This window comes from Tupaia chinensis, unplaced genomic scaffold, assembly GCF_000334495.1.
Source record: "Tupaia chinensis unplaced genomic scaffold, TupChi_1.0 Scaffold000350_1, whole genome shotgun sequence".
Taxonomy (NCBI): Eukaryota; Metazoa; Chordata; class Mammalia; order Scandentia; family Tupaiidae; genus Tupaia; species Tupaia belangeri.
This window is the reverse complement of record NW_006159844.1, coordinates 10,076,416-10,097,492: the sequence shown is the minus strand read 5'-3', so window position 1 is coordinate 10,097,492 and position 21,077 is coordinate 10,076,416. Positions and strand designations below refer to the sequence as shown.

Here is a 21,077-nt window from a genome sequence, read left to right as displayed (position 1 = left end):
ATTCCTATTGAATTACTGATCTTTTGAAAAATTATTGATCTTTGTATATTAGAGAAATTAATCCACTTTCTGTCATATATATTGAAATATTTTACCACTTTGTTCATTTCTTTTTAGCATAAGTTTTATATTTTTGTATGGCTAAGATTTATCCCTTTTTGTACTCTTAGAAACTATTTTTTACAAGAACTAACTTTGAAGTGTGAAATACTTCAGATGTCTGCTTCTTTCAAGAAATAACGTAATTGAAAAATTATAGGGCCAAGTAATGTTGGCATGTGAACTGTTTAATTTATATTAATGTATTTCCTTGCTATGGACTTGAAAGTGTTGTATCACATATACTATATTCATATTTCTTTTTCTTACATCTGAAATATATATGGTAATTTTTTTCCTCCCTTTTAACAAATCATTAGATATTGTGAAAAATAGCAGATAAATGAGCTGGAAATGTTAATTCTGTGATATCACATATATTTATGTTGGCTTATTTTTCTTCTCTTAAGTTTTAAGGAGGGTCTGAAAACTCTTGGTGTTTTGGAAAAAATCCAGATGTATCCAGAAGCATTTTGTAGCATCCTTTGTCATAAACCTGAGAATCTTTCTGCAAAAATCCTTAGTGATCTTTTTCCAGTACACACATTATCCGATGTACAAGCTTTGGAGTTTTGGAATAGTTACTTACAGACTGTTGAGGGTATGTAGATATTTTTATTTAACTCGGAATATTTGTTTCGTTTTTTTTTGTTGTTGTTGTTTTTGCCTAGTTCCATGTATATAAAATAAGCATTTGAAACATTTGACAGAGAATTTATATGACTGAAAAGTTATGAGAGATTAGAGTAAATTTATATTTTATAGTTTGTTTTTCTCTAGTTTATTTGGGATATATAAGGTATTCTTCCAGAGAAGCTTAAATATATGGAGGATTGCCCCAGCAGTCTTAAAGCTGATCATCTATTTCATTCTTTTCACTTTGAAGTTAGGCTGAATTATTCTTGTCCTGATTAGGGCTATAACGGTGATATTAAGCATTGAACATAAGTAATATAAAATCATTCTATTTCATAGAATGGAGAGAACATTTTAACTTTGAACTGAAATTTTGTTTAGCTAGCTTATTGTTTTTTCACATTTAGTTTTTCTCTCCATTCGTTGACCAGTTTATCAAACAGTGATGATCTAGATGTGGTCAAATATACTATGAGTAGTTGACAAAATTATTTTGAGTTCTTTTAATTTGAGATTCTTTTACTGAATGTTCGGTTTCCCTAATACTCCACCTGACTTAGTAATTTAGTTTGCTTAAAATAAGTGTGTGAGTCTGTGCCTTTTTATATTCCTAATCTAGTTGGGATAGCAACACATTGACATAGATTTATTTTTCCTTCTTTTTCTCTTTTTATTGGCAAACTTTTCAGATGGTAAATCTGCAACAACAATGGAAGACATAATGTACAAGCTTTGGAATTTTGGAATAGTTACTTACAGACTGTTGAGGATGGTAAATCTGCAACAACAATGGAAGACATGGATAGCAACACATTGACATAGATTTATTTTTCCTTCTTTTTCTCTTTTTATTGGCAAACTTTTCAGATGGTAAATCTGCAACAACAATGGAAGACATTCTTGTTTTTGCAACTGGTTGCAGTTCCATTCCTCCTGCTGGATTTAAACCTAGTCCTTCTATTGAGTGCCTCCATATGAATTTTCCTGTTGGAAACAAGTGTAATAACTGTTTAGCTCTTCCAATCACCAATTCCTATGAAGAGTTTCAAGAAAATATGGACTTCGCCATAAGAAACACTCTAAGACTAGAAAAGGAAGAAAGTTCTCACTACATCCGACATTAAAATGTTTCTTTGAAAAAAGAAATGCTTCATTAAAAGCTGCTATTGATAACTTCCTTTTGTTTTAGAAGTCTGTTCATAACCACTTTGAACAAATTTTTTATCTTTGGCCCAATAAAAATTATGATATAAGTATAAAGGAATGTTTTGGCCATTTAAGCTAAAAAAATCTTTAAGACATATTGGTCAAAAATGGTGATTTTTAAAAAAAAATATTTTCTTAACATAGATGGTCAAAAACCTCAATATACTTTGGAATGGTTATATAAATTTTATTCAGGTATAGTGGCATGGTATATAAAAGAAAAATACTGTTTTACTCTTTTTATAAATGAGGATTACCTATAGGGTTAGGATTCCATGATTATTATAGTTTTGTTCAGTTTTCAAATTATTCCTTATTTAATTTTAAAGCATTAATAGAAAAGCAAGTTGGTTGAATTCTGTCTTATAAGTTAGAGGCATATATTCTAGAATATGTATTATATATATGCTTTTCTAGGATGGCACTAAATTGTTTGCTTTAAATGTTTTAGATACCAACTTTATTAAAGTGACTCACATTGCAGTTAGATTGTGCCTAATGGGAAGTATTATATAAAAAGCAGAATTGCACAAATATTCCAGAATCTTTGGATACTCTATAGGCCTAAAAACACATCTGAGGTGGTTAAAATATAGTTGAAAATAGCTAGGAAATGGTGTCCTTTAAAGCCTTCGGTTTAATCACCAGTTTGTTTTCTCTCCCATTATCTTCTGTGTGGTATTCCTTATGTCTGATCCATAATCATTCTAGGTATCTGATCTCTGTAGATAGCCATGGTAGGTTTGACTGACATTTATTTTCAAGGTGGTTATATGATAGGAAAGCTGACATTATAGCATTATATAGTTACCTTCTTTGCTCTTGAATGATATGTTATTATATAAGCAATGTAAATAAAGCAAAAAGGAAATATCCACTTATACTCACTAGGCAGAGATAAATACTGTGTTCTGTGTATCCTTATATATAAACTCTTATGTTGTCTTTATTCTTTTAACTTTAGTAATGCAACTATCAACAGAAGTCAAAGAATACCTAACAATAATAAGAAATCATGTAATAACAATTTGAAGATACATAGGTCAGTTGTCATGTATCCATGCTAATATTCCTGCAAAAGAAAAAAAAGGGGAAACTGTAATAGTCCTAATCCATTATTAAATATAAATGAGACAAAAATCTGGTTTTTGTTAAAGTAAATCATTATGATAGGTAAATCATTGTGGGAGGTAAAATGTGTTAACCACATTTTTCTTGTCTCATACTACTCAATAAACATCTTTTAAGTTATTGATGATTTTTAAAGAAAAGAACAGGATTGGTTTGATATTGGTAATACATCTCTTATTACCAAAGGAAAACTAAAACAAAATCTTAGCATAATTCTTTGTTACCTCATATATTTTTCAAGTTATACTTACTAACCAACCTAGTAAATTAAAGTTTAACTTGAATTATTTAAGGACCTTAAATGATGGCATTCCCTGGTCTTGTATTGAATTCCATTGAGTTTTTAAAAAAGAGTGTGATTATTTAATAGAAGCCTCAAATTCACCATACAGTTTTTTTTGTTTGTTTTTTTGTTTTTCTTTTTACTATAGAGCGCGTGCGCTCACCAGACAGACAGAGAGAGACAGAGAAACAGACAGAAAGCGAGAAATCACCCCCCAGAGGGGATGGCCACACCACAATCCCTTCTCCTCCATTCTCCTCTCAGGATCTTGGGCACGCACTCACACGCGCCCAGCCTGGGTTTTAAGCCACCGGGTCTGGGACGCGAACCGCGGTCGACTACGTGGGAGTCCAGCGACATAGCCATTATGCTAACTGCTGGTTCCCACCATACAGTTTTTACTACAAGTGTGTTGATAAATTGGATTTTTTTTTTTTTTTAAGAGAGAGATTTTTGCTACAGGGCTTTTGTGCTTGCCAGAGAGAGAGAGAGAAAGTGAGAAATCACACACACCCCTCCTCTCACCCCGTGAGGATAATCACACCACAATCCCTTCTCCTCCACTCTTCTCAGGATCTTGGACATGCATGCACATGCACCCAGCGTGAGTTTGAAGTCTCTGGTCCGGGACTCAAATGGTGGTTGACTGTGAATCCAGTAATGTAACCATTACGTCATCTGCTGGTCTCAGATACTGTGTTTTTTAACCCATCTAGTTTTTATAAAACTTTAAAACTAAAACTCTTCATTAAAGAAAAAACAAAAACTTAATTAAAGCAATTTTTCTGGTTTGTAGTTTTAATTCCCTTTAGAGTAGTAATTAAAGCTGATATTATACTTTCACACTTTGTTGGGATGGGGTTGAGGGTGAATGGAGGGAAGGCAGTGTGCTTGTGTAAGCTACAATTAAAAACAGTATTTCAATTTCTGATTTCACTTATTTTATGTGAACATGCCTTAGTGGTAAAGTTGTGTAAATAATAAGTTAGGATATTCATTTTTCAAGATTAAGTATAAATATTCATGTTGCAAAATGTTTTCTGATTTGAAGGATGTTCCATTAGTGTGATTTTGGTTTTTTTTAGTATTATTCTGTATAGTAAAGGTATATCAGAAAAATTTGTAGGTTATTTATTTTCTGCAGTATTATTATGTTAAATGGTTGTAATTGTTCTTTTTCAATTCATTTTATAGCAAGTGCACAACTCTTACTGGTATTGAATTTTTTAAAGGAATTATGCTATAAACCTTTGTAATTGTATGTATATATTTCTTAAATATGTCAGTTGTCTAAATGCCATATATTTTAAGCTTCTGTTTTCTTGCTTGCAATACTGAGGAAAACTATAAATTGAACTATAATGAGCCTACAGTTACTGATTTTGATTAGTTTTGTGTTCATTGTTTTTAAAGAGTTTTTTTTTTTAATGGTTTGTAGTATCAGAACATTATAGTAAGGCCTTTTTTTTATACAAGTCGACTATTGTTAGTCATTTTACTGTTTTAGTATTTAAGGGAAAGATTCTCTAAAATAGTTCATCAGAAACTATATTGTGATTATAAATTGAGTTATAAGAAAAGTTATAACACATTCTATGTTTCATCATGACTTTTCCGGCCACCCAACATTTGGTAATATGTAGTTTCTGTATTATGTAGAATTGTGGGGTTTTTTGTATGGGCTCAGTTTTTAAAGTTCTTCATTTGATTACCAGCATGAGAATTTACTCTGGCTTCTATTTTATGCATTTAGAATTTTCCCCCTTAAATATATGGAAACTGCTGGAACTTTTGTACACAATGCTAAATACTAAGCAAAGAGGAATATAGTTGGAAGGTTTTTCCTCAGTGACTTTGTCTCTGGCAATCTCTCATAGATCAAGATTCTAATTATAAATATGTAATTATTTTATATATTTTTATCACCAACTTTGTTGTTACATTTACAGTAAGCTATTCAACTAATTTTTATGCTTAAAGTAATATAATACAGACTTTTATGCTTCAAGTAATGCTATACAAAACGTAAGAATGGGGCCAGCAAGTGGCGAGGTTAAGATGGTGGACTTCCACATAGCCATCTGCGGCTTGGGTCCTGGATTGTGTAGCTTGAAAAACACAGTATGCATCCGTGCCCAAAATCCCAAGAGGAGAATGGAGAAGAAGGAATTGCAGCATGGCCATCCCCTCAGAGGATCATTTCTTACTTTCCTGTCTCGCTGTCTCTCTTTCTGGTGAGCACATGTGCCCTATGGCAAAAACCTAAATAAATAAATAAACAAAACACACACATTTAATGAAGAATTAATTACTTCAGTGTATGTTACCTGTAGTTAAAGGAACATTTGGATTGCCTTGAAGAGACCCAGTTTTTAAGTTGTAGTTTTGACTCTTTCCAGTCTCCAAACATTGCAACATCTACTATATGCCAGTTAGGCTAAGTGGTGATTTATATGTTCACCTCCTTTTCCCCCCATTTTAAAGACAGCAATACAACCAAAAAACATAGCATTTATAATGAAGCTTTCTAAATAAATTTATTTATGCCACTAGATGGGACGTGCTTTAAAGTCATTTGTGATTTGACAGGTTAGAATTTTGATAAAATTGAGAGCAAATTCCTCTTCACACTTCAGAGACCCTATCAACAATTGTAGGCTGGCACCTACCTAGGAACCTCTAGAAATGAGATTCTTTGAGGTGTTTCGTATTAAAACTATCTCCTAATGTAATTTGACAAGTTATTTAAGCCAAAAATCTGGATACAGTCAGATATCTAAAATAAATTACGTTAACTTTCTGAAGCCATAGATTATTTTTCTTCCTTCTGATTATAATACAAAGCAAATAACCTTAGACTTGGTCTTACATGGTCTGTCGTCTACTGTTCTTTGGAGTATATTTTTCACTTTTTTTTTTTTATTGCCAGAGGGCATATACGTTCTCCTGTGACAGAGACTATATCTAGTGGGACATGGTCATGCCATGATCTTCCTCCATTTCTCCAACCTGGCTGGGCATGAGCACATGGATGTGCACATATGATTGTGCGCACGCACGGACATGCACACGCGCACTCATTTGGCATGTGTTTGAAGCCACTAGGAAGGAGATTCAAACTGTGGTGGGTCATATGGGGGTCCTGTTTTCTATGCATAGGACTCAACTGCCACACCACTGAGCTGGCCAAGTGGTGTATATTTTTCTATAAATTTATTGCCCACACTTATGCACTCTTTGTTCAGGAGTTTTTATAAAACTGTATATGCTATACACAAATGTTTAAATGGTCTAGGCCAGCAGGTGGCAGCAGTGGTAAAGCGCTAGACTCCAACATAGCCAAGTGGGGTTTGAGCCCCAGACCTGGCAGCTTGAAAATCACGGGGTCCTGTGTGCATGTGTGCCCAGAATTCAGAGAGAATGGAGAAGGGATTCTAGTGTGGCCATCCCCCAGGAGGGAGGTGGTGAATTAACATTTTCCCTCTCTCCAGCAAGCTCATGAGCTCTGTGGCAAAAACCTAAAAAATGGATAAAAGAAACAGGCTGGACTCTAAACAGGCTAGACTCTCCTGGGCACTCACCCAGAATCCCAGAAGAGATTGTAGCATGGCCACCTCTGGGGTGATTTCTCACTTTCCCTCTTCTCTCTTTAGTGAGCTCTTGTGCCCTATGGCAAAAACTTTTGAAATTTTTTTAGTGTTTTATATTAAAAATGATTTCCCTTCTTGGGAAGGCGTCTGATGGAGCTGGTATGTTTGGATGATAGATTTGCACTTGAAAGTGGAAGTACCCAATTGAACAAGATTGGACTATCAGATACAGAAAGGTGGGAAAACCTGTATAATGTATATTCCATGGAAGCTATACAATAATTTTCCATGGACCAAGAACTCATTCTGTTGAATCAGAACACAGGATGATTGAAGAGTCTTTTAATATAACTACTTCCAACACTGAAGAAACACCAGTAAATATTCCAGTTAATATATATATTTTTAGGAGGTTTTTGCTATAGAGCGCGTGAGCTCGCCAGAGAGAGACTGCGATAGAAAGCGGATAGCCACGCCGCAATCCCTTCTCCTCTGTTCTCCTTTCGGGATCTTGGGCACGCATGCACATGCTCCCGGCATGAGTTTTAAGCCACCAGGTTCAGGATGCGAACCGCAGTCGACTACATGGGAGTCCAGCGACATAGCCATTATGCTAACTGCTGGCCCCCCCAGTTAATTTCTTAATATGCCAAGTAGCTATAGAAATAGATGATAAAATTCTTTTTTGGAGAGGTTTTTGCTATAGGGTGCGTGGGCGCGTACACTCGCCAGAAAGACAGAGACAGAGAGACAGAAAGCGAGAAATCGCCCCCCAGAGGGGATGGCCACACCGCAATCCCTTCTCCATTCTCCTCTGGGGATCTTGAGCACGCACTCACACGCACCCGGCATGAGTTTTAAGCCACCGGGTCCAGGACGCGAACCACGGTCGACTATGTGGGAGTCCAACGACATAGCCATTACGCTAACTGCTGGTTCCCAGGATGATAAAATTCTTAATAAGCACAATGCTAGGACATTTTCTAGTGGTATTTAGGATAACATTTTAAATGTAAAAAAAAAAATACAGCTTTTGTTAAACAGAAGCTAGTGTTTTATTACAGAACAATCTTGTCATATACCTGTTAGGATAATTTAATTCATTATATTTGTATTATTTTGAAAGTTAAGTTTTGGAACGATTTCATTTTAGAACTTGGTGCAGTTTCAGAATAAACATTCAACAGCGAATGCAATGTATCAGTCAATTCTATTGAACATGGGAAATGAGATGTCATGTGTATCCATTTTTGACACCCAATAAAATCCATAGATTAAATTAGAAATCATCAGTGTTGGATATACTTTGTGATCACAAGCCTTCAAGTGTATATTAAAGCACCAGCACTACCATCTGGCTCCCCTAATGTTTTGTGTTTGCATTTTTTTTTTAATTTTAAAGTCAATCACTATACGTCATTACTACTTGTAAAGTGGATTTACTCAACATGAATATACTTCACGCCAGTTGAAGATGCCATACACAATATCATGGACAGATTATTTTGTAATTAAGGAAGGAGGAAATACGCTAATTTGCCCTTTTGTATTGACCCACTCAGCTCCTGGGTAAATACAAGAAAATGGCATCTTAAATTCAGCCATTCTGGGGACCAGCGGTTGGCGGAATGGCTATGTCGGCCGACTCCCATGTAGTAGACCACAGTTCCAGTCCTGGACCCTGTAGTTTAAACACACCGGGTGCGTGTGAGTGCGTGCCCAAGATCCCGAGAGGAGAATGGAGAAGGGATTGTAGGGTGGCAAACTCACATGCCCTATAGCAAAAACCTCTCCAAAAAACAAAACGGCCATTTTGCCTAAAAGATGAGATCGAAAATCTGCCAGATTAAAGCAGCACTTCAGACCTGTTTTCCGGACAAGGGAGCAGAAAGAAGACTTGCTTCACCGGGAAACAGTTGCCATTTAAGTGCCTTCTTTGTTCAGGAGTTAAACATTCAGGTAATTTACTCCTGCGACCTTTCCCCCAGTATTACCAGTTTAAATGCTCTGCAATCCACCAAGCTAACAGGTGCAGTGTTTAAGTACTTACCACTACACTGCACTCTTATCCAAAAATTCAATTTAAAGTAACTAGCACTTGAGAGGAACACCTTGATTAGCTAGGATAAAAATTCCTGCTAATCCGCAGGTGAAAACTCAAACACTACTAGCAGTTAAAGTATTAATTCCACGCGGAGGAAATGGGACGGTACTCCTGCGGAAGGCGGAGTTGGACTACTAGACGCTTACTTCGGCCCCGCCCCTCCGGGTTTTACTTCCGGGACGCTAGCGGGGCAGGCAGCGTTGGCCACGTCATCGCCGGGCTCCGTTTGCCAGCCGGGCAGTGAATGGTGGGAACAAAGATGGCCGCCGTGGCCGCCGCCCCCGCGAGAGAGGCAGACAGGTATCAATTTATTTTCTTCTCCCTACAGCTTCGTGCCTACGTGGGCGACATCTTCCTCTGCTTGTCGCCCTCACTTGGTCGTGGAGCGTGCCGCTTAGAAACCTTCCCGGGTTTAATCCAGTCCCTCGAGCATCAAGAGCCCCTCCCTCTTAAGTGCTTAGGTAGCGACGCCTTTAGCTTGAGTGCCCGGCCCTTCACCTGTGTGGCAGAAGGGGCTTCACGGGCGGACGGGTGTCTACGCCTACTGGGCCTCAGAAGGTCGTCACACGGTCTGGCGGCCGCTGTTCTTTCCTGTGTTGCCCTACGAGATCTCTGCTTTTGTTTCCTTGTGTGTTTCAGTTTTTCCTATTAAAAGAACTTCATTCACTGCCACTGCAAGTACAAAATTCAGATTCCCCCCCCCCCCCCCCCCCGCCTCGCTTTTTACAATTTGTGCCTCCAGGCTTGCTTTGTACAATTTCTCCCCTTAGCACCAGGAATAAAATGCCTAGTGATAAAGATTTCCTTCAGCTTGCTTGAAGGGATGGAAGAATGGCGATACAAATTAGTAACTTTTCGTTTTGTTTGATAGATTAGTAGTCGTAGACAGTATACAGTATTATTTCATCTTCTGTAGAGCATTTTTATATAGTTTTCATTTATGTAGCAAAATGTGCTAAAGGCACATATCTCTTTGACTTTTGAAGGTTTTTTTTTTTTTTTCCCCCATGTTAGATACTTTCAGTTTGGGCTTATTTGTAAACTCTGATGACAACTGGGTTCATACCTGTTAGTTATAAAGTAATGGTTTGTACCTGGTAGCTAATTGTCTTGAAAATTGACAAGCTATTCTGAGGCTCTTACATTAGTAGGCAATGGAGAATGTGTATATTTGGAAATTGTGTCTCCTGAAATGATGCCCTTTTGCATGTAAATTTAAATAGGAGAAGAATTAGTTACAATTAATATCACCTACAGGGGGCTGGCAAGTGGCATGGTGGCTAAGGGTGCTGGACTCCCACATGGCCGACCACGGTTCAAGTCTTGGACCTGGTGACTTGCTTTCTCACTTCCTCTCTCTCTCTCACTGTCTGTCTCTGATCAAATTGGAAAACAACAATGATGATAGTAATAAAGTTAAAATAAAATAATTCTTTTTTTAAAAAATCACCTACAATAGAGATTTGGACTGTGCTTGAGTCCCTCCATTGGCATTTAAAGAAAAAATGACTTCAATTTAGTAGTGGCACACAAAGTATATTGAATTGTGTTCTGCTTTTCCCAAAAGAGAATTTAGTATAATCTGTCAGATTAAGAAATAAGTTAAATGTTCAAAATTCACGTAAGGTTTGGGGACTATCTCATTCATTTGATCTGTATAAGCAAGTAGAAGTCCTCATAGTCTTAGCACTGTGGTTCTCAGAGCTTGCTGAAGCTAAATGAATTAGGTCATTAATAGGTATTTTAAAAAGTAGCATGTCTGGCCAGTTCCATAGCTAGTGCTCGAGGCAGCCAGATCCTCCATAGCCAACCACATGGTTCAAGTCCCAGATCTGGTAGCTTGAGAAACACACTGAGTGCGTGTGTGTGTGTGTGCCCAAAATCCCAAAAGGAGGGAGAGATAGAAGAGAAGGGATTATGAGGTGACCATTCTCCATGGTGTTAGCCAGCTAAGTCTGTCTGTTTCTTCTCATGGTCAATGAAACAAGAGGCAGAGGCTGGAGAAAAAGGAAGTTTATTTCTATAACTGGTTAGAGAGAGACAGCGAACAAGCACCATCAAATTGTCTCTAAAACCTCAACATGTTCTCGGTGCAAGATGCAAGCACGTGCAAAGCATTCCTTATTACAATCAGAGTCGATCACCTTCTCCTGAGTGATTATCCTATTCTTTCAAATACCTGTTCCTGGTTTCTCATCTGACCATTCCTCATCTTCTGAGTATCTATCTTGATTCCTTCAAATACCTGTTCCTGGTTTCTCATTTGATCCTTCCTCCATCACATCTTCCTGTGGCTTGCTACTTGGTCAGATTATTCTTGTTAGAGACTTTTTCTTAATTTAAAAATGACTGCAGTCCTGATAAACTTTTTAAGCTGGCCTGCTTCAATAGGGAATGTTTTCGCCTTTATATCAATAAAACTCAATACCAACACAAGAGAGCTTTTTGAAAAATTAAATTTGTGGGCCAGCCAGGTGGCATAAAGGTGAAGCGGCTGGATACCTTTTTTTTTTGGAGAGGTTTTCGCTATAGGGCGCGTGCGCTCCCCAGACAGACAGAGAGAGACATAGAGACAGAAAGTGAGAAATCGCCCCCCCCCCAGGGGGAGGGATGGTCACGCCGCAGTTCCTTCTCCTCCATTCTCCTCTTGGGATCTTGGGCACGCACACACATGCGCCCGGCGTGAGTTTTAAGCCACCGGGTCCGGGATGTGAACCGCGGTCGATTACGTGGGAATCCAGCGACATAGCCATTACGCTAACTGCTGGTTCCCATCCTCCCTCCCTCTCTTGTGAGCATACTTACCTTATAGCAAATTTTAAAAAGAGTTACTATTTGCATTTGCATATAATATTAAATACTTACATGCAGAAATTTGTAGAAAATTAAAATCTAATATAGTTTTATTTTGCATAAAAATACTGCAGCAAGATTTCACTTTATTACTAGATAAGGTGTGCTAGATCAGTTATTTTCAAATTGGTTTCTATTTGAGTTGTCTTTTTCATTGCCAGGAGATGTGTGCATTCATGAGAGAGAGAGAGAGAGAGAAAGAGCAAGCACCGGAGCTGGCAGGTTCTTGGTGGTTAAAGGCACCGGACTCCCATATGGCTGACCGTGGCTCAAGTCCTGGATCTGGTGACTTGTGGTCTCTGTCTCTGTCTCTCTCTGGTCAAATTAAAATAAATAAATACAGTTAAATAAAATAGCTCTTTAAGAAAGAAAGAAAGAAAAACATCTCCTAATGGGGCATGGACATGCTTCACTCTCATTTCCTCAGTTTCTGCATCCTGTCAGGCATTCTGCAGAATGCCTCTGCAGAAGTGCTACTCCAGGAGCATTTCTCAAGTCACTAGGGCCTGATTTAGACCACAGTTGGCCATGTGGGACTGCATCTCCAAGGATCTAAGCACCCTACTGTAGACTGGCTCAGAGTCTGTCTTATTTTAGAGAAAGTTAAATTTCTTTATATGACTTATAGCAGCAGAAATAAACATTTCCTGGGACTAGCAGTTAGTGTAATGGCTATGTCGCTGGACTCCCATGTAGTCGACCGCCTTTCGAGTCCTGGACCCCGTGGCTTAAACTCACACTGGGCGCCTGTGCATGCATGCCCAAGATCCCAAGAGGAGAACGGAGGAGAAGGGATTGCGGCATGGCCATCCCCCCCTGGGGGGTGATTTCTCTCTTTCCGTCTCTCTGTCTGTCTCTGTCGACTTTTCTGGCGAGCACACACACCCTATAGCAAAAACCTCTCCCAAAAAAAAAAGACAGATAAACATTTCCTAATGTCTACCAAGACTATCAAGATATCAGAGATATCTGTATGACTCGTTTCCTCCTCTCCTTTAGTTCTTCACTCAAATGTTACCTTCTCAGGAAGCCGTGGCTTGATCACTTTAAAATTACACCCACAACTTGGTTGGGTTTAGCAGGTAGCATGGTGGTTATGGTGCTGGACTTAAACATGGCCAACTGACCGCAGTTGCAGCCCCAGATCTGGTGGCTTGCTTTCTCACTTTCCCTTTCTCTCGCTCTCTCTGGTTAAATTAAAAAATAAATAATAATAACAAATAAGATTAAATATTTTTTTAAAAACTACACCCCAGCTCATCCTCTCTTTTCCCTAAATAATTTAATTACATCTTAACTTCCTCTTCCCTATTTTATTTTTTCACATTATTTGTCATATCTCACATACCATATAGTTTACTTATTTTGCTTTTTTCTCCTCAGCTAGAGTGAAAGATACCTGTGGACGGGTCATTTTTATTCTGTCTATTTTTGTTCAGTGATATATCTTCAAAAGCTAGATCAGTGGCAGGCACATGATAAACATTCACTAAACTTTTGTTGAGTGTAAATATAGTAAAAAATAGTAAATATAGATGAAAGTACTTGTTTGGTGCATGAATGAAGAAAATGTTCCAAGTGAAAGTAAAGCTCCATTAGGCATGTGCATAGTATATTTAGAGCCAATTTAAAAAGAAAACCTAGTTTATCATTTCATTTCAAAGCAATAATTTAAGCCTTGGGAAGGGAGTGAAACACTGATGCAAGGAAAGTACATTTTTAATATACTCTTTGAACACAGGACATGGTCTTCATTGTTTTGTTGTTATTGTTTGGAGAGGTTTTTGTTATAGGGTGCATGCACTCGCCAGAAAGACAGAGATGGACAGAGAGATAGAAAGTGAGAAATCCCCCCCCAGGGGGGATAGCCATGCCGCAATCCCTTCTCCTCCAGGGATCTTGGGCACACATGCCCGGTGTGAGTTTAAGCCACGGGGTCCAGGACTCAAACCGCTGTCGGCTACATAGGAGTTCAGCGACATAGCCTTTATGCTAACTGCTGGTCCTATGGACGTGGTCTTCATTTAAAAATCTGCATCAGTATACTCTTTTTTTTTTTTTTTTGAAGTTTATTCCTTCCATGAGCAAGCAAAAGAGACAAAGAGCAAGAGCACAGCACCCCAATATGATCCTTTTGCCACAGTCCATCCTCAGCCATCCCCAGATCATGAGCACCTCGGTACTTCAATACCTGTTAGCCCAGTGTACGTAAGGAAGTTTCTGGTTGTCAACCCTCCCATCTCAGTCGAATTCAGAATGTCATGTTTTAAAACTGTGACAGTCTCCACCCCTTCAAGATACTTTTTAACAGGCTAGTCAAGCCTTAAAGTTGGGAGAAATTCTCTTGGATTAGACTAAGAATGCAAAAATGGGATCATCTGTTTTTACTGGCCTCTTTCAGTTAGCTACGGCCTAAAAGGAGAATACTAAACACTTGAGACTCACCTGGCAGCCAGGCTGCAGTTTTTGAAAGTTAGGTGTCAAGGTTGTGAACAACAGTGCTAAAATCAATGTTTTTCTCTCTGAAATCGTGAGTGCCAGGGTGGTGTCTTTATTGTCTGTGGGCGAGTGGAAGAGCTCTGCTAAACCACAGTGAGAGTTAATCCTGGAATACCCTATGTGCCTCCTGTGTTATTTCCGTTTTAAGCACTAAAGTTTGTTTGTTTGTTTTTTTTAATGAATACTTCTATATAATACCATAATGCTTATGAGCCTCTGAAGTAGGTGTAAATTACTGGTAATGTGTATTATTGACTAGACATTAGGTACTAACATTTTACCAAAAAAATTATGTTGGTATATACATACACACATACACAAATTTGCACCAAAGTGCTATCTCTTCAGTGATAAAGATGTCAAAGTGCCTCAGTGCCTATAAGCAATATCTGTTTATCTCAATAAACAAGCATTTAATGGAAGTTTTTCTAGTGAGTGAATGAATATGCTGTAAGTTGGTACTCAGGTAGTTTTAGTATTATACAAGGGTCTTCAGAAAGTTCATAGAAAATGCATAATATAAAAAAAAAAAAACCTATGGATTTCTAACATTTTTGCAGTAGAACTCCTTAATTCCTCTGACTTTTGGGAATCCCCTCATACAGTTCTCCAGTATGAGTTCAGAGTGTGTTCTCCAGTATGAGTTTAGAGTGTGGGTTATTATAAATTCCAATTCAAATGCTTTTAGAAATCAAGTACATTTTAAGGTAGCCAATCCTTTTAAAAATTAAATTATCTAATTATAACACGCTTGAGTATTTGGCCATCCTCCCCCTCTTTTAAAGAGATTGTTGCTATAGAGTGTGTGTGCTCACCAGAGAGACAGAGACAAAGCGAGAAATCATCCCACACAGAGCATTGCCACGCCGTAATCCCCTTCTCCTCCGTTCTCTTTTTGGGATCTGGGGCACATATGCACACATGCCCAGTGTGAGTTTAAGCCGCCACGTTTGAAACTGGAACTTGAACTGCAGTCGACTACTTGGGAGTCCAGCAATGTAACCATTGTGTTATCTGCTGGTCCCAGCCATCCCATTTTTTTAATATATAGAAATATATTAAGAAATTTTCAACTTTCTCATAAAATATTTCTGAATCTTTAACATATGAGCATATGAGCAATAGAAACCACAACATACTATAAAATATAGTACAAAACTGCTGTAATTCTTAAAAACTGTATATTTTCTTAGCCAGAGTTACCAGCCATCTACTATATCTACTGGGAAATCTCAGTTTTTCCAAAGAATGTAGAATTTAAAGTAAGTTTATTTCTTCGGTGAGCCAGAGAGAGAGGATCTCTAACAGGGTCTTGACACCTCAATCCACCCCCAGCTTCAGCCAACCCTCTTCATTGCACATGTTCATGTACATTGAGCTCTTCAGACTCAAACCTGGAACCCATATGGGTCAGCCCTAACCCCTGGGCTGCAGACTAGCTTGGTGAGCCCACACCTCTGAAAGGGGGGCTGCAAGCCACAGAGACTTCATCTGTCTTTGCAGCTGTTCCACATTGCTCACAGTGCCCCAGGTTCTGCCTCCTTCAGATCACTGGCAGTGTTTAAATCTTATGGAAACAGGAACCCATTTTCATGTGATTGCTTCATTGTATATTGTAGTGTTGTAGAAATGAGGAGCACATTGGATGTGGTGTGCTTCAGTTATTCCAAGACCAATTCTCCCCACTCCCGTCCATGAAGGGATTCTTTTCCTTGAGGCTGGTGCCTGGCACGGGTTGAGGACTGCTGCTATAGAGTTTTAAGCAATATAACTTTTCAGTGAATCTGATAGGATAAATTCGTTGTCAAATGTAACGGGTAACTAAAAACAAGACCTGCTGTTTGAAGGTTTTCTGTATGACCTATATGACATTGAATATAGCATGTATAATTTTTGTTATAAAAAGATGAATCTTAATCTGTGCTTTCAACCAGACAAGATGGCAGCAAGGCCATTGCTAGTTGTGATTGAAGAAGTTTCTTTTTGCATCTATATGAAATGTAATATAGGGTGGGATTGTCAGGAGAAATTGAAACAGCTTCCTTCTGAACAATTTTCATGATTCCATTGTGAGACAGATACCTATTCTGATGTACAGAATCTCTGAAATAAATACCAATTAGCTGTTCATGGAATTGTCTTACAAGGTCTGACTCCTCGATGCACACATCCAGTCATTTGATAACTCAGTTTTACTAGAGTTGATCTGTGTGTTCTGTTTTGAGGTAGTAAATGTGGAGAAAAACTAAAATACTAAAAAACAATGGCGGCATTTGATAAAACTAATTTTCTTTTCAGTGGCTTTGAAGCGTATGTTGAATTTCAACGTACCTCATGTTAAAAACAGCACTGGCGAACCAGTATGGAAGGTAAGAGTTTATCTCAGTGTGAACTGTTTCCTTTTTCTTGGTCCTTATTAATAGTAATTGGAGGAAATTTCTTGTTAATACTAGTAACACATTTTAGTTATAAATATAAATAATTTATTTAAAATGGCATCTTAATATGAAGCTTTGTTGTAAATGTTTTTAGTAATACTCATCTAGGGAACATGGCTGATGGCTCTGGCAAGCTGTCATTTATAGAACTTATCTTGGTTAATGTTTTTTTCCTTAACTTTCCAAGTCCAGATTTGGGGTCTTGTAAACATGCTCAGTTAGTCAGATTCAAAGGAACTAGTCCATTTTAACCAATTCTTGAGAGAGGGCTCTGTTAAACCACAGTACCAGGTTGTTAATTTATGAGATGTAAAACTTAATTGTCCCAGAAAGCAATCAGTATGTGTTTTCTTATTAGAGAAATATTAGAGTGCCTTCAAGAATTCCTATTTTTGAGGACCCTTCATTTTAAAATTTGATGATGGATTATGAAACAGTTGATTAGATCTAAACTTACTATTTTACTATCACTTTATACTGCTCTCTTTGCTAAGAATTAACAAATCAACCTAGTTAGAATTTAAGGTATTTCGGAAATTCTCATGAGTCCTTAGAAATCATTTGGTTTAACCCTAAAGGTAGTTAAAGTCATTTATATTGAAGTCATAAACCCCAGAGTGTCCCCTAGTTTTCCCCCACATTCCTGTTTCTTTGTGGGCTTATTTTTGCCCTTTGCATAAACTACACTAGCTTTTTTGTTTCTATATTCTGTTTTTGAATTAAATAGCTCAAGAATTTCCAGGGGGACGGGAGCTAGCAGTGGCGTAGTGGTTAATGTACTAGATTTTACGTGGCTGAATGGTTCAAGTCCTGGACCTCGTGCCTTGAAAACACCTCAGGCCCCTGTGCATGCATGCCCAAAATCCTGAGAGGAGAAAGAATTGGAATTGTGGCATGGCCATACCCTCTGGGAGGTGATTTCTCACTTTCTCTCTTTTTCTTTATTTTTTATTTACATTTTTAAATTTCATTTTCTTTTATATATTTGATCACATTACTTAGCTTACAAAGTGAATATTTCAACATGTGAACATTTCTCTCTAATCCAGTTGATAAAACTATAAAATGTCTTCAACAGATAATACCACATTTCTTTGTTCCCTCTTATTCTCTCTCTCCTGCAAGCACATGTGACCCATAGCAAAAAAAAAAAAAAAAAATCTGGATATAGATTTGGGTCAAATACTTTACTACCCATCACTTTTTATATTACAAGATTAATAATGCAGAGACATTGATATTTAAAGGAGATTTTTGAGAGATGTAACATTCTAACCTCTTATAAATAGAGCAGAAAGATTTTTTGTTTCTTTAAAGGAAATTTTGGCATTCAAGAAAAAACATGTTTTTGTAACATGTTTTACCTTTCCATTTGTAATTTTTTACTCTGTGAAGAATTAAGATAATTGCAGAAAACACCAGACCTTTTTAAAATTTATTTAGAGAATTATTTTAGCTAACTGTATGTATGTATGTATGTGTTTATTTAATTTGACCAGAGAGAGACAGAGAGAGAGAAAAAAAGGGAAAGCAAGAAAGCAAGCCACCAGGTCTGGGAAGCAAACTGCAGTTGGCCATGTGGGAGTCCTTTCCCCTTAACCACCATGCCTCCTGCTGGCTCCAACACTTAACCAGTTTTAGGTCTCTTCGTTGCCTTAAGTCAGAAATGAATTTTTGAGTTAGAAGACCCAGTTGGAGTTCTTAATCATGCCTCAGATGTGTTAGTTTTAATACTTTAAAATGCAAAGAAATGCATTTATTAGAGTAAGGTTATCAGGTAATCTGTAGAGACCTTACTGTTTTAAAATAACTATTTAATTTTATTTATTATTATTTTAAAATTTGCTGTATGGTACATCACTCATCAGAGAGAGAGAGAGAGAGTAAGCTGCCAGGTCCAGGACTCAAATCACAGTCAGACTTGTGGGAGTCCAGAACCTTAACCATCACACCACCTGCTGGCTGGAGACTTAATTTTATTTTAATTTTTTAGAGAGATTTTTGCTATATGGTGTGTGAGCTTGCTGGAGAGACAGAAAGCAAGAAATCACTCCCCCACCCCACTACCACCACCACCATGGGATGGCCTCGCCACAATCCCTTCTCCTCCATTCTCCTCTCAGGATTTAGGGTACTCTCACACACGTACCTGGCATGAATTTTAAATCTCCTGGTCCAAGACTCAAATCGTGATTGACTACATGGGAGCCCAGCAACGTAAACCATTATACCATCTGATAGTCCCCCGAGATTTAATTTTTAAAATGAGTGTCTTATTAACCTGATATTCTTAAATTACTAAATTTTCTTTATATTCATAGAGCTTGTTATGTATTAGTTTTGAAAGTAGCTAATATTTGCAGTTCTAATCTTAGAAAGGATATATATGAACTGGGGAGGAAAAAGTAGAGTATATATGAGTTTCTGTATGTTCAAAGTCCTTCATTTTATCTTAAGATAGTTTGTGGTCTCTAATTTTTTAACCTAGAAAAGGGCATTATATATGAGAATTTTTAATAATTATTTTAGCTAAGTTTGTAGTGCTTTTAAGAATGAATTATTTCATAGTTGGATATTTTGGTGCATAATGAGAAATGTTAAATTGAGGCAAGAATAAGAATCAGTATCCATGATTTATTAAGATTGACTTCAACATTGGTTGTTTTCTGATAATGATGTTTTAAAACACATGCTTGTTTTTTCAATAGGTGCTCATTTATGATAGATTTGGCCAAGATATAATCTCTCCTCTGCTATCTGTGAAGGAGCTGAGAGACATGGGAATCACTCTCCATCTGTGAGTTTTATAATGTTTCTAATAGCTATGTATCTTCAAATAAATTATTAAGGATTTCTTTGGTAGGGACCAACAGATGGCATAATGTTAGGTTGCTGGATTCCACATAGTCAAACACAATTCAAGTCCTGGCCTGGCAGCTTAAAACTCAGGCTGGGTGCATGTACGTGCATACCCAAAATCCCAAGAGGAGAAGAGAAGAGAAGGGTTTGCAGGATGGCCATCCCCCTGGGGGCCTGGTTTCTCCTTTTCTGACTCTGTCTCTCTGGTGAGCAAAAATCTCTCTTATTAAAAAAAAAAAAAAAATTTCTTTGGCCACCCTGAAATCTTTTAAGTTTTTGCCGTTAGCTGTATGCACTCACCAGAAAGAGAGAGAGGGGGAAAGTGAGAAATTACTCTTGAGGGGAAATGACCATGGCACAGTCCCTTCTCCTTCATTCTTCTCTCAGGATTTTGGGCACGCATGCACATGTGCCTGGTGTGATTGATTTCAAACTGTCAAATCTGGGACAGTTGGCCATGAGGATCCAGTACCTTAACCTCCACATCACCCACTGGCCCTGCAAAATCCAAAACGTTTTAAATGCTGACATGCCACAGATACAGAAAATGTGTCATGACTTTTCCAATAACCCAATGTATTTGGCAATTTTTTTTTTTTTTTAATAATTTGCTAGAGGGTATTCACGTTTCCCAGAGAAGGGCGGGGGTGGGGGTGTAATGCCTCAATTCCTTCTCCAGTTCTACTTTCAGGATTTCAGGCATACACACACGCAGTCAGCATTTTATTCAAGCCTGCTGGATCTAGGACTTGAACTACACAGTCAGCCATGTGAAATCCAGCCTTGTTAATCACCACACTACCTAGTAGTCCCCTTTCATCTTTATGTCAGATGTAAAGCACAAATTTGCTGTGGTAATATGTTAATTCTTTTGGACTGAACTAAAGTTTAGTTAGATGTCATCCTTTGGAGATGGTGGTTTGTTAATAAAAATGGAATACATTAGCACCTTAGTAAGTGTTTAAATCTTTTACTATTGAAAAGACTGAAGTTTAGAGGGCTAGCAGGTAACATGGTAGTTAAGGTTCTGGATCCCACATGACCAGCTTCATGATTTGAGTTCCGTATCTGGTGGCTTGGGGGAAAAAAAAAAAAAAAAAAAAAACATGCCAGGTACATGTGCATACACGCCCAAAATCCTGAGGAGAATGGAGGAGAAATAAGTGCAGCGTGACCTTCTTCCCAGGGGCTGATTTCTCACTTTCTCTGTCTCTGTTACAGGCGTGTGTAATGACCTATGGCAAAAATCTTAAAAACAAAATAACAACAAAAAACTAAGGTTTAGAAACTTAAAGTGATTGTCTCACAATTGTATATATAATAACAGAACTATAGTTAGATTATTTGAGCATTAATTTTGTGCTCTTTGTCTGCTGAAC

The 21,077-nt window shown here is 37.7% G+C and overlaps 2 protein-coding genes across 2 annotated transcripts in view; both read left to right on the top strand.

Annotated features, from left to right (window-relative positions):
• Nucleotides 1–1,988, top strand: part of G2E3 (G2/M-phase specific E3 ubiquitin protein ligase) — a 64,531-nt gene extending 62,543 nt beyond the window's left edge. Inside the window, 2 exon segments of the mRNA XM_006172373.3 lie at nucleotides 510–700; nucleotides 1,603–1,988. Coding sequence (XP_006172435.2) covers nucleotides 510–700; nucleotides 1,603–1,859 — 448 coding nt within the window. The 3' untranslated portion in view covers nucleotides 1,860–1,988.
• A 7,258-nt stretch (nucleotides 1,989–9,246) lies between these two features.
• Nucleotides 9,247–21,077, top strand: part of SCFD1 (sec1 family domain containing 1) — a 136,639-nt gene continuing 124,808 nt past the window's right edge. The window contains 4 exon segments of the mRNA XM_006152401.3: nucleotides 9,247–9,329; nucleotides 9,331–9,349; nucleotides 16,700–16,770; nucleotides 19,548–19,636. Coding sequence (XP_006152463.1) covers nucleotides 9,294–9,329; nucleotides 9,331–9,349; nucleotides 16,700–16,770; nucleotides 19,548–19,636 — 215 coding nt within the window. The 5' untranslated portion in view covers nucleotides 9,247–9,293.